Source organism: Chenopodium quinoa, unplaced genomic scaffold, assembly GCF_001683475.1.
Source record: "Chenopodium quinoa cultivar QQ74 unplaced genomic scaffold, ASM168347v1, whole genome shotgun sequence".
NCBI lineage: Eukaryota > Viridiplantae > Streptophyta > Magnoliopsida > Caryophyllales > Amaranthaceae > Chenopodium > Chenopodium quinoa.
The window spans coordinates 7,183,165-7,196,988 of record NW_018742738.1 but is presented as its reverse complement, the minus strand read 5'-3'; the positions used below and the strand labels follow the sequence as shown (position 1 = coordinate 7,196,988).

The 13,824-nt window shown below is 34.7% G+C and overlaps 1 protein-coding gene across 1 annotated transcript; it reads left to right on the top strand.

The window, feature by feature from the left end:
* The first annotated feature begins 4,378 nt into the window (after window positions 1-4,378).
* LOC110724176 (sulfoquinovosyl transferase SQD2-like) lies at window positions 4,379-13,547 on the top strand. Its single transcript, XM_021903576.1, has 11 exons — window positions 4,379-4,824; window positions 5,811-5,877; window positions 9,290-9,360; window positions 10,209-10,326; window positions 10,427-10,500; window positions 10,603-10,658; window positions 10,748-10,831; window positions 10,999-11,086; window positions 11,180-11,257; window positions 12,388-12,444; window positions 12,828-13,547. Exons 1-11 carry the CDS (start codon window positions 4,511-4,513, stop codon window positions 13,321-13,323), a joined length of 1,503 nt encoding a protein of 500 aa, XP_021759268.1. The 5' UTR covers window positions 4,379-4,510; the 3' UTR covers window positions 13,324-13,547.
* Window positions 13,548-13,824: the final 277 nt, after the last annotated feature.

Below are 13,824 nucleotides of genomic sequence, written 5' to 3'. Positions count from 1 at the left end.
AGCCCTAAATTCGGAGGACAATACTGTGTCTAGTTCAGTAGCTTCGACGAGCTCCTAGTCTTGGAGCTCCGGCTGCCTTCAGAGGTAGAAACGCCTTCTGGTACTAAGGGCCCTTTGCCCTTATCCTTCCTCCGAGCGTCCGCCTGATTTCCGAGATGAAGAGCGCTGCGAGAGGGCAAGTCTTCCGGTTCATCGATTATTATTCCTGTCCTAGGCCCAATCGACCTGGTAGTTTATGATGGGGGTTGTTCATAAACATGGGCACATGTCCCAACGTCCGCTTGAGAAGAGGATTGATGTCCTTTCAAACACTGCAACTCGGCCAGATCTATGATCGAGTTGGAAAATTGAGGAAAACCAAGACCTATAGTCTGCCCGGACGCTTCCCTACCAGAAGAGACTCCTTGCTTCCTTTGGCGCTCTTTGAATAAGGTGGTCACTTCGACCACCGAACATTCGCTTCCACTCACTGTGGCGGTATTTGTGTTGTATTTTTGAAGGTGTTTGTGGTCCCCCCGTTTGTGTTACTCGGATCATAGGGGACCCTTGGGTTTACCAGACTGCCATCTCGATTTCTGGCGGCGTACTTATCGTACATCTGCATGGTCTGTGCCATTTGCGACCATAGGGATAGAGAAGAATAGGTGGAGGTAAGTTGGTATGCACTAGAAATGGACCCATTCCACGAGAAAGACGACTCATCCCAGTCCACTATAGACTCCTCAGTCCTAGGCAAACGGCCGACCTCATAAGGAGAAACAGATGAAGCCGAGTGTTGAGCTAGATTTATAAATACAATCGAAAAACAAAGCAAAGTAAAAAAAGAAGTAAAAGAGCAGGCGGTTACCTTCGTCCGTGTAGAAAACTTGGAGAATGTTGGAAAGTCTTGAAGGTTGACCGGAAAACTTAAAAACTCTGACCGGAAACCTCAAGCGTACGGTGGAGCTCTAGAAGATTTTGCGAGGAATCACTTTCTCTCTCTAAAAAGCTCCGACTTCTCTATAAAATTCTCAAAGTTCCAAAGTAACAAAAAGAAGTCAAACATCCTATATTTATAGGTTGAATTTATAAGGGCAAAATGATAAATCTGTCTTTCCCGCCCAAGAATTCGAACGACTCCTTTTTGAAAACATAAACCTAGAATTCAAATGGTTAAATCATTCTAAACAGAAGAGGATGCGAATGGGCTAACGACGCATTAAAATAAACGGCCAGGTTAACAAAATTCAAACCGCCATCCCAAAAAATCTTAGGCGACAGGTGTCCTCCCCAAATAACAATCAGCGTGTTCGGTCCGTCCGACCTTAAGACCTAGAAAAGTCCCCTAGAGGAATTTCAGGCGAACTGAACAAAGCATCTGGCTCGAGGGAGGAATCCCCTGTTAAGATGAACGGTATTGTCCGTATACCAAAGAAATGCTCAAAAGTCCTAAAAATACTCGAACATATTTGGACGAGTAGAAAATCAGAGGAGGCAGCCCATAGAGTACGACCCTCCCTCTCTGAGGGGCACATGTTTAAGGTAACAATTACCCCCAAAAAACGTGGACCAATCCCATATATGACACGTGTCCTAATCAATGGACGACACGTGTCCCTATAAGAAGATGACATGTATGCAAGCCCTACAAAGAGCACCTAAAAAGAGAGAATATGGCCTCCTTACATCAGGAGGCCCAAATCCCGAGAAAGCCGTAAAGCAACGCCTTTATTAGGACACGTGTTCAAGCTTGATTGCGTCACCAATCAGAGCACGTTAATCTAGGGTAACAACCCTAAAAGTGCACAATTCCCCACCCCTATAAATATCTCAATCATATATGATATGAAGGGTGGACTGTGACATAACATTCAATAGAGCATTAAAACAGTTCTTTTTTCTATCTACTTTCTCTCTCTAGCCTTTTCAATTTTCGGTTACTAACTTGACCATCAGAGGCGAATATTCTAGTAACGGGATATTCGTATTTTGCAGGTGTCCGGGGCGTCTATCTGAAAAGCATGATAGTGTCCTAAGGGAAATCACAAAAATACCCAAAACAAGGCCAATACGGGAGAATGTGACTCCATGACTCATTTCGTACCATCATCCCCAATCCTCCTTTCGTGGTTCCTAACCTTATGGAGTTAGTAGTGTCATGGATTATGAATGGGGTGTAACCTTCACGGGTCAATCGTTGTTACCTTTCGTTGTCCCTTTATTGTGGTTGTCTTATAATGATCTTGGAACAATTTACACGTTCCTTAAAAACTTGTTGGTGGCCTACTTTCCTATCCCTAATCGTATAAGTCAATTCACACTTCATATGAGTGCCAAGTGTAAGGAGGGTGATCCTATCGTAAGGGGTACTCTCCTTAAATGCCCTTGGCCATTTAAAAGCCTAGGACTTTACACTTGTTAGGGTGAAGTAGGATTTGAATTCCTGACTGTTTAGGGGACCTTGAATTAGAATTGATTCTATCATCACACTTTTTTGTAAGAAACAAGTAGGAGTCGCCAATGAGTTTTAGGAAAAACTCATAAACCTCGTTCATGCCTTTCCTCCATGTGGAGTTCATGGAATAATTACCACAAATCATAAGTTTACCCATGCCCAAATTGGTATATAAACCAGAAATGAGTTCGGGAGCGAGGGTACTAAGATAACGTTCCTTTTAGAGGGGAATCGTCATCCTAGCCCTAGTATGACCTCTACTAGCTCTTCCTTTTTTACAATTTCATCACCAAACAATATATGCAACGCGATACCTAAAACTATGTTAGTTGATTTTATTTACAAACATTAATTCATATAGGAATTACATTGCAAAAGTCGTTATTCTTATTTAATAATATTCGTGAAAGAACAATAAAATAAACATGATTCGGCTTGGCTTAAGTGATCAACCAACAATTATTTAATTCAATTCTAATCTTTATTTAACGCAAGATACTATGTGAAATTGATTAATTAATTATTTTAAAGGTGATCAAACAACACTAATTAATTAATTAAAGTCCTTTTAAAGAAGAAAAAGAAGGTGATTTAACTAAGTGCTCGGGAATTTAGTAGTTTTCTTCGCTAGATCTACGTTTAGAACACTTATGGACACCTTCTTGTTGGGGAACCTCCACCATAGTAACAAAGTACCGAAAGGGTGAGTGTTTAGGACAAGAAGGCTAGGTTGCACAAGTTCACAAGTTATTTTGCCAGAGTTTTAGGTTAATTTATGTCTGTTGAAGCCTCGGTTTAAGCTCGTATTTATAGGGAATGCCAAGGTTTAGGGTTTCGAGCATTCTGTCGCAGCAGGTGTCGTGCGCAATAGATGAAGTTGCGCACGGCATCCAAGCGCAAGTTATAGAGTTGCGCTGCTATGTGCAACACAACTATTTCTCTTGCGCGCGGCTTTATTGTAAGATTCGATTTTATATTTTCCGTATAATTCCGAATAATTCTGAATCTTCCGCAGCGCAACTCTGAAAGTTGCGCTGGGTGTCGCGCGCAACTGAATTAGTTGCGCGCGGTAGCCCAGCGCGACTTCATGAGATGCGCGTGGCTTTTTCTGCGGCAGCACTACGTTTTAACCTAGGCGCTCCTAAATCCGACATTATTAGGGTTTAAGCACGGGCTTAAGCCTAATTATGATCGGGTTTAGTTAATTGGACCTTTGTTTTGGCTTTTTCTTTAATTTGGGCTAGTCTTTTGTGTTTTGTGGCTTAACTAGTTATCCATAAGCATTCTTCACTTTGATCCAACATGAAGATATTTTTATTTATCATCATTGCACTTCCTGTCGGGACAGGAAGCCAAAAGTAGATGTCTACACCAAGCATATTCACAACATGTTTAATGTAGATGCGTTTCGAACGACGCCTATACATACCTCAAACTCTTTGAGGTATGGCTTTAAAATTCAGACTTTTGATAACTAAATATATGGCATGAGTTTTAGCCATTATTTTAGACTCATACCTCATACCTATATTCTGCGAACCAAACGCCCCCTTATATTGTTTGAATGACGATCCTTAATCTTCAATACCGTTTATTAATATATATATATATATATATATATATATATATATATATATATATATATATATATATATCATCTAATTGTGTATTTAAAAAAAAAAGATTTATGAAGTTTGATGATGAAGATATACTTTTATAATCTCCTCTATTAATGATTGATTTTCAGATCTAAAGAACATTTGTAATACCGTGCAAAAATAAGAAATTGATGAACAATGATGTAAGATTTTATTTATCGTGGTCACAATAAAGTTGTCGTGCAAGAAATTAACATGGCTTCCCCACAAAACATATGGGGAAGCATATGCCAAAATTATATGCAATTATACTCTTAAGTTTAGAATATCCCACGAGTAAGGTGCCTTTGGATTCCCCCAAAAAAACACTCCAATCACATTGCGAAAATAATTTATCACAAATCAAATAAAACCACACATCATCAGTCCAGCTCTTAAATAATCTATCTCCTCCTCCTACATATATTTAACAGTCTCAATGATGACTTCTTCTCTTTCAATAAGGTCTTCTCTTTCTCTCTCCAATTGTCCCACATGCTCTTCTTCCTCTTCATCTTCTCTCAATTCTTTACAGTTTCCTTCTCAAAGACAAATACCCATTCCCCAGAAAGTGTCAAAGATTAGATCTTTAAGTTGTGAAGTGCAGAAATCAGAAAGGGTAGTTGATAGATTTGGTGTTAAAGCTTGTAAAATGGCCATTAATGGTGAAGAACAAGAGGCTCCTTTGCTTGAAGAAGCTGAGACTTCTAAACCTCGTCGGATTGCTCTTTTTGTTGAGCCTTCTCCTTTTGCGTTAGTATCTTCTCCATATAATTTATTAGACTTTAGTGTAAAATGGAATTTTGTCGTTGAATTATGTATAAACATTGTTACTATTTCATCATATAATTTGAGATGTTGGCTAATTATATGTACTGAATCTAAATTGTACTCCCTTGGTGTAAATTGTTAGCTAATTATATGTTGTGATTTGGGGATACGGGTAATGTTGAGCTCCGTTGGTTTGCTAATTGCTAATAAATGTGAGACGTCATCAACTACAGTATAATTTTGACAATTTTACTTTGTCTACTGCCTTAAGATATTCCAAACATTGGCAGGATTTTTATTCCAATTTATTTGCGCCAAAATTTATATTGAATTTGATTGATGAATAAGTTTTCTATTGCTCTTTTGGACCAACACTTGGTGTTGAGTTTGTATTGATTATTTTTTCCAAATTCTTTTGATCTATAATAGGTTGTAATGGTTATGACTTTATTTGAAATTTGATTAGTGGAGCCAATATCCATGGTGATGCATCTCAATTGAATTGGTTAATCTCTAAGTATATGCGTTTCTTAATAAATACATCACCAATCAATACCACCTATAACGACCATATATGTCGTGGTGACGGATGGTAATAAAAAAGAGATATTTGGGTTTGGAAACACTTGTACAATGACATGGGACATTCCTTACAAAAATAAATATAAATTCAATATCATTCCTTCTATATACTATTGCCTATCAAAGTATCAAATACGAAGTAGGATGGTAAATCAAACCTGGTTTCTAAGGTCTTTATAGCCATAATCAAATCATGAGATCAAGCAACTATGTTTTTGGTTTGGTGGAGATGCTTCTCCAACAAACGAATGTTGTTGTTGGACATGTCTTGTATGGTGTGTATTTCTATCAATAATTATTCAAGTTATACTAATAGTTATTGCGTTGATAAAACAGAGAAATTACAATCCAGTTGCTGATTATGTTTGCATTTTTTTGTATTGCAGTTATGTGTCTGGATATAAAAACAGGTTTCAGAATTTTATTAAATATCTACGTGAAATGGGTGATGAGGTAAATCCTTTACATCCTTCATACTTATATATTCTTATTGTAATTGTTTGCTATTTATCTCCAGTTAAGTTGATAGTAAATTGGTAATTAATGATGGTCGTGAATGGTAAATTGGTAATTAATGATGGCCGTTAATGGGAATGAATTGTATATAAAATTTGCTAATCAATATCCATTCCTATGGCACTGTTAGTTCACTCTATATTGTCCCTTTTTACTCACCAATTTTCATTTCTATCCATTATCATGTAGGGGTGGTATTGGGTGGTAATGAACATATATGAATAAAATACAAGTTTAGGGACGACATTACACTATGAACATGAGATGATACTTTTCTTTTCGAAACTGTGCTTATATGCAGAGATGATACTTTTCTTTTCAAATTTTTCTTATATTCATTCCCATTACAAAAATTTCTTTTTGAGATTTTTATCTCGTACATTTCTTTTTATGATAAAATATGTCATGTCCTTTTTTTTTTCCCTAGCTCCATACCTTGGTTATTATATTAATTTCTTTGATCTCCTTTCTATGCTCTTAGATGTTTGGAATGAGACAAAAAGGTGAAAGAGAATATTAAAAAGGCAATTTAGAATGTGTGTCACATGTACTGGGCGTATTGGCGTAGAGAAACAGGCCCTTTTTCTTCCATATAGCTTTCTTGACATTTTCTCAGGTTTTAGAAACCACTCCTTAGAGGATTATCGCTTCAAGTAAGCTTAAAGTAAACAAGTTGTGACCATGAATGAGAAGTATGAAAACCTATTATAGACTATTTGGATTCAATATTAGACTTGGACAAATGGATCATAATACTCAGTAACACAATGTCCATTTTTTGGGGGCAACTTGTACTCTTACAAAACAGTCATAAAGGAAATCAATGAGCAATTTATTTTGTTCCCTGAACACAACCAAAAATAAGTGTCAAATTCTGTTTAAAGGTACTAAAGATAATTCAATAAGACGAGAATGTAATTTACGAGCAAACTGCAAATTATATGTTGTTGCCTCTTTTTCATCACGTGTACTGTCTATTAAACACTTAAATCCAAACACCTCCCTTGTATAATATGTTACTAAATACATCAAGCACAGATTGAACAAGAAAGGAGAAATAAGGTTACATTGTCCGAAAATTCTGGAAATTGAAATACCAGCGGTTTATCACAGTATCACATAGGACATTGAGAAATTTGAGCTTAAAGACAATCTTAATCCACTTTCTCCATTTAATACCAAAACCATTTTACCCCGTCATTGAATGTAAGAGACTCCAACTAGCCCTATCATTTACCTTCCCTACGTTGTGCTTAATAAGTTAACTAGGTTAAGTCCCGTGCCATGCACGGTCATAATTAAATTTCATAACAAATAGATAATAAATAATGGTGTTAATTCAATGATAATTTATCCAAAAAAATTATTTGTAACAAAATAACTTGAATTTTAATTAGGTTATACCAATACTAAATACGTAAAGGTTATTGAATTAGATTATATAAATAAATAAATATAGTTATAGAAACTTAGAAGCTATAAGGTTTTATATAAGAAAATTAAAGTATTAGCTTAGGTTAGTACCCATATACGAACTCATATACATTTGTCCTTAAATTGTTGACACACTTTGATCGACATAATATGAAAGTTTAGTTGAGTTCATTTTACTTTAGGATAATTTGTATTCAATAATCAGCTTTTTAAATATATCTTTAGTTATAATCGCATAAATGTTTAAAAAAATTAAATAATTTTCCAATATATGTTGTGTACGAAGTATACTATAACAAACTTATTTTGTTCTTATAAATGTTAAGTATAATTTTAAGATTAATACAAAGTATGCTACCAAAATGATTTTTCTTTTTTAATTTAAATAAATTTTATAATCAAATTATAAAAGTTGGAGAAAAAAATTGATATTGATGATATTATTATAATTTTGGAAAAGAATATATTCCAATACATTATTTTTAATCTATTTTAGTATTTTTGTGACTAAAAGTTTCCAAGTGTATAGAATGTATGTAAAAAATTTAATTGAATATAATTGGATTAAATATTTAGTCAAAAAAAACTAAGAAGGAAAGGAAAAAAAAGACGGGAAAATTTTTAATCAGGAAATGACAAGTGTCATTTCTTGTGTCGCCTTTAGTATAGGTTTATTGATTCTATATAATGGAGGTTTATATTTATAATACCTCCGTTACATATTATTTGCAACGATTAGACATTTTCCGTCTCTACTTTATGTCAAATCGTTGCAAATAATATACAACGGAGGTAGTACATATAATCTTACAATATAATTAGGGTTTGCTTTGATAATAATAAACTCTAAATGTAAAATTTTCCGAATTAATACATGAAATATAATGGACATCCACACCATATTTTATAACAACTTGAACATATATATTCCACTAACTCTTATAAAAACCTTTTTGTTATCTCAATAGGAAAACGGTTTTCCTAGTAAAGATACTATTTTCTCTATTTATGAGACTATATAATTTTACTTACAAAGTTAGGTCACGTGCCATGCACTATGCACGGTAATTTTTAATAATTGTTTCATATTAACACTACATTTAGTTATAAAATAAAAATTTGTTTAAAATATTATGTTGAATTTATGAAAGAGCCTGTTAGCCAATATATTTTCTTTAAATTACTTTTGGATACACATACCTCTATGTGCACTTGGTGATAATTGGCCACTGGCAGGACATGATTTTAAAATACGCTTGTGTTAATATATTTTTGTATATATATATGATTTCACTAACAAATTACATTGGTATCTTTATTAACCAAATTAATTTCCTAAAATGTAGGACATTACAAATTATGTTAAGAAATTTTTTTTATATCGCTTAAATTTAAAATTCATAATTTTTTTTGGAAGGATACGTCAAATCTATAATTTTAAGTAATTCTTTAATATTTGACATTTGAATTATTTTCTTTGAATATATAGTTAATAATATATTATGGAAATATACATAAAATATTTATAATCTTCTATACATGTATAAATTTATTATCTTTTATTTATTTATTATTGTATAAGAATTGTTATCAATTTTTTTTTTTTAAAAAATAACGAAGGACACACCGGAAAATGACACGTGTCATTGCTGGTGTGTCTTTTAGTATATAGTTATTGATAGTACCGATAGAGTAAACCACTTGATTGAAAATTGTTGACCAGTCATCAAATTGTGTGCTATTCATTCATCTAAATTCTGATTTTTGTCAGGAACATCAGTACAAGATATTTAGTCGGAGAACAAAGTCTTAGAATACTAGTGGCTATTTGTTTGACTGATTGATCTAGATCCCAATTCCAAAATGTATCACACACACACATGGCATACACAATGGTAACTGTTTATCTTTCCAGGTGATGGTTGTGACAACACATGAAGGAGTACCAGAGGAATTTTATGGAGCAAAGTTAATTGGCTCACGAAGGTTGGTAATGTTGCTTTAAGATTAAGCATAATGATTGAATCATCACTTAATTATATCTTCTTAAATAATGTGGACTATACTGCTTTTTATTTTCCTGGGATGCCTACTATGCTGTTGGTACAAGCAATTATCTGTTTCTGCAGTGGCTTATAAATAGGTGCTGAGGCACAAGGAGACATAGGTTGTTCCCCTTTTTTTGTGAGGTTGGACAATTTTTATGAGACATGCCTTAGGCGCACTGGACCCAAATCTGCACAACTGCTTTGTTTTCGACCAATACTTGTTATTAAGTGTGTTTCAATTCAATGATGCATAAGACGCAGAAAAATCCATATTACCTTTGTGCACCTTGAGCCTTTATTATACATTGGTCTTCAACCTTTTATTTCAACTTTATGGATCCAACAAAAAAAATTTCATTTGTGAAATTCCATGGGCTATGATGTAGGAACTTGGCCTTTGTTTGCTATTGAATTTATGTCTTCATATGTAACTGAATAAAGGGCATGCACTGTTTTTAACCTATGCTTTACGGCATCTATTGGATGCAATGTGTAATAACTTTCCCAGTTTTGCTTCTTTATTAATTTGTTACATGATTTTGAATGGAGAAAATACCATAGCAGGGGTTGTAATAAAATTAAAGCAATCCTTGTGAATGTGTGTCCTAAAACATTTGTTATTTGGTGCATGACAATGTGCGGTTTCACCTGCTGTCGTCTTGTATTTTTGTTGATCTATGTCCGCTTGACTTGTGCTTGATGTCTGTATGTCATAATATTATTCCTAAAAGGCTCTCGGCTATCTACATCCCACTTAGGTTTAATGCTGCTTTTGTGATTTTGCAGTTTTCCTTGCCCATGGTATCAGAAAGTTCCTCTCTCTTTGGCTCTTAGTCCCAGAATAATTTCAGAGGTTGCAGCATTTAAGCCTGATATCATACACGCATCATCTCCTGGTATCATGGTGTGTTGGCATGAAAATAAATGCTGTTAATTTTGTGTATCAATTTTATCTCTGATTAATTGTATAAGCAAGCTTATTAAATTAATCTACATGTTTGTAGGTATTTGGTGCACTGGCCATTGCAAAAATGCTGTGTGTGCCAATTGTGATGTCATACCATACTCATGTCCCTGTGTGAGTTACTATATCTTTTTTTTTTTTCTTTTTTTCTGCATGAAAGTACCTATAATTTTGGGAGTTCTTATAGAACCAAATTTGTTTCTTGTATATCTACAGATATATTCCAAGATACACATTCAGTTGGCTAGTGAAACCCATGTGGCTCGTCATTAGTAAGTATTTCTTGGATATCTGAAATCGGTTACTATGAATTATCAATTTTGTTTTTCTAAAATAAGCTTTAATAACTTCTTTTCGCCAGAGTTTCTGCACCGAGCAGCTGACCTCACTCTTGTACCTTCAGCAGCCATTGCAAAGGATCTGTTGGCAGCAAAGGTAACAGCAGGTAATTAGTCTTCGGCGTTTTGAACTTAATTCTATTAAGTTATTATCCTTAGAATGGCCTTTTTTATTCTCGTGAGAATATAGGCCAAGTTCTTATGTTTCTACATGATAAATGTTTCAATTTTTTTTATTTTTTTTTTTATTTTTTTTAATGTGTTAACATAACAGAAAATAGGATTCGTCTATGGAATAAAGGAGTAGATTCTGAAAGCTTCCACCCTCGCTTCCGTTCATCTGAGATGAGATGGAGACTTAGGTAAAGTATATATTCATAATTCATCATAGGGTACTATGTTACATGTGAGCTTTTTTCTATATATTATATTTGATATCCTTGCTGCTGTATCAGTAATGGAGAGCCTGACAAACCACTCATAGTGCATGTTGGCCGCTTAGGAGTTGAAAAGAGTTTGGATTTTCTTAAAAGGTATTTCTCGCTACAGGAAAGTGTTTATATAATGACAGAAAATTTGTGAATAGATATTAGGATTCATAGAGTTCATAAAATTCTGCTGTATAATGAATTGCTGCTTCTCTCTTAGCTAAGTTTAATTATTAGGAATTGTATCTTAGCTAGGTTGTTCTGACTAGCCATGTTAATTCGCTTACTTTTGTCGTGGATAATGTGTAACTTATTCCAATGTCAGTTTGCATGTCTTACACCTCTTAGAGCAGGGGTAATGAAGTGGAGGCATTAAAAATTTATGTTAAAAGGAAGCAAAATTTTGTGCATCTTGAGACATGTGCATCTTTTGAGCGTAATCTGCATATTTTCAATGTTGAGTTGCAGATTAAGTTCAGTGGGAACGAAGTCTACAATGTGAACTGAGAAGTGAGAACCAATTTCGCCCCTTAATAAGTAAAGCAAATAATCATTAAACTAATTAAAGTAATGTATATATTCTTTTAACTTTCTGTGCTTGATGTCATTGAAGAAAATTCAAAACCTTAGGTCACATCATCTATGATGTTAGATCCCCACCACTTTTTGCTTTCAACCGATCACTTTCAGTTTGACTCATAATATATGGTCGGTTCTCTATTGAAAGTTGGAAACTATTTAGGACAACCCTAAAAAAGTAAAATTATGAAGTAGTTGATGTTGGATGGAGTATATATATGTATATTTCAAATAATTGCTCATGTACAGTTAATAAGGTTTAAATGCTGTTTGTTTGCTCTAATATTCTGGATATTTTTACTATTTTAGTCTGAGACTTTGAGTCTTCCTTAATTTAACTCTGAGTATTGTTTTGTTCACAGTAGTAGTGTAGAACATAGAGGGGTTAACTATTCCCTTTTTTTTAAGCACTGGTCATGAGAGAAACATCCTATTGTAATCACGAGGTTTGCTGTAGTAATTTAATTTGTCTTTCTCTGAGATTTTAACGTCTCAATAATTAAGAAGAGCTAAAATTGCAAATTTGGAGTTTGTGAACTGTAAATGTTTTGTGCTAGAGGAGATTTGCTTTCTAATATTTCTTTTTCCTATTGCACCATAAATATCTTGTATGTTAATTTGATATACCTAAATATCTGACTTGTGTAATTGAGCAGGGTAATGGATGAACTACCAGAAGCAAGGATTGCTTTTATTGGTGATGGTCCTTATAGGTAAATCTCATTGATATCTTCTTTGTGCCTTTGTAGTAGATAAGGTCATGCATTAGTTCAATATAGCTACAGCTGCTAGGTTTTGGTCTTTGGGAAGGATATATGTAGACAGATCTCCAGGTGCCCCCCTTTCCTCTACCCCCTCAAGCTGGATGCTTTAGGTTGACCACGCAACCAACAGTTAATGACTTGTGTGATTGTATCATTGATACTTTATGCTTTATTATGTTGAAGCATATCTGATGTCATTTGAATGCAATGCCACTGTGATGAGCCATGCTTTCTGGTTTAGTCATTTCCTTAACAGACAGAAAAAGGCACTTCCAAAGACAGGTGATATGTTTGTTTTATCAACTTTAATGATGTAAATAATTTCCTTTCAGGGAGGAGCTGGAAAAGATGTTTGCTGGTATGCCTGCTGTATTCACTGGAATGTTGCAGGGTGAAGAACTCTCTGAAGCATACGCTAGTGGTGATGTTTTTGTGATGCCCTCGGAATCTGAGACTCTTGGTCTTGTTGTATTGGAGTCCATGTCATCTGGAATTCCTGTCGTGGGTGCTCGTGCAGGAGGAATCCCTGACATAATACCTGAAGATCAAGAGGGTAAAACTGGTTTTCTCTTTAGTCCTGGGGACCTTGGTGATTGCCTCAGTAAACTGAAGCCTCTATTGCATGATCGAGAACTGCGAGAGACCATTGGGAAAGCTGCTCGTGAAGAGATGGAAAAGTATGATTGGAGGGCTGCCACTAAAACGATACGCAATGAGCAATATAATGCAGCAATCTGGTTCTGGCGTAAAAAGAAGGTACATCTGATGAGACCTGTCCAGTTGCTGCTTAACTTCTTTGTAAAATCACCACAGGTAGGCTACAGATGACGTAGATAATTACCATTCACCGTGTTCAGATCTGCAGTATGATGTTTATAAGGGTTGTTTGATGGTCTTGAAATGAAGACCTTACATTCGGATATTTTATTTGTGATTTGATAACCTTTTCGTTGTACATTATGGGCCTACCTTGTTGTGTCTAAAGGCATTTATATATTGATTTGGATGTTAGCTTAGAGCAACTCCAATGACAAGCTAATTGTCATGCCACATATACTTTCAACCTAATTATGTTTGCAGCTAGTTTGATTCCCAATGGCTAGTTGTTAGCTTACTATTTAACATTTTCTTTTTGACAAGTTTTTTTCAAGCAAATTAGCTTGGCACTAAGTTGATTACATTTTTTCGCTCCAATGGTCAAGCTAGTATCTAGGACTATTTAAAATTGCAAACAAGTCCCTAGCTACAGCCATTGGATTTGGATGATGTTAGAGGAATATATACTAATCTACTAAAAAGCGTTACTAAGAACGTCTTTGTGTCACGTAG

Coding starts and splice junctions, on each gene's coding strand:
- LOC110724176 (XM_021903576.1), top strand. CDS start 4,511: ATGATGACTTCTTCTCTTTCAATAAGGTCTTCTCTTTCTCTCTCCAAT. Junction 10,327..10,426: donor CATCATCTCCTGGTATCATG/GTGTGTTGGCAT, acceptor ACATGTTTGTAG/GTATTTGGTGCACTGGCCAT. Junction 11,258..12,387: donor AGTTTGGATTTTCTTAAAAG/GTATTTCTCGCT, acceptor GTAATTGAGCAG/GGTAATGGATGAACTACCAG.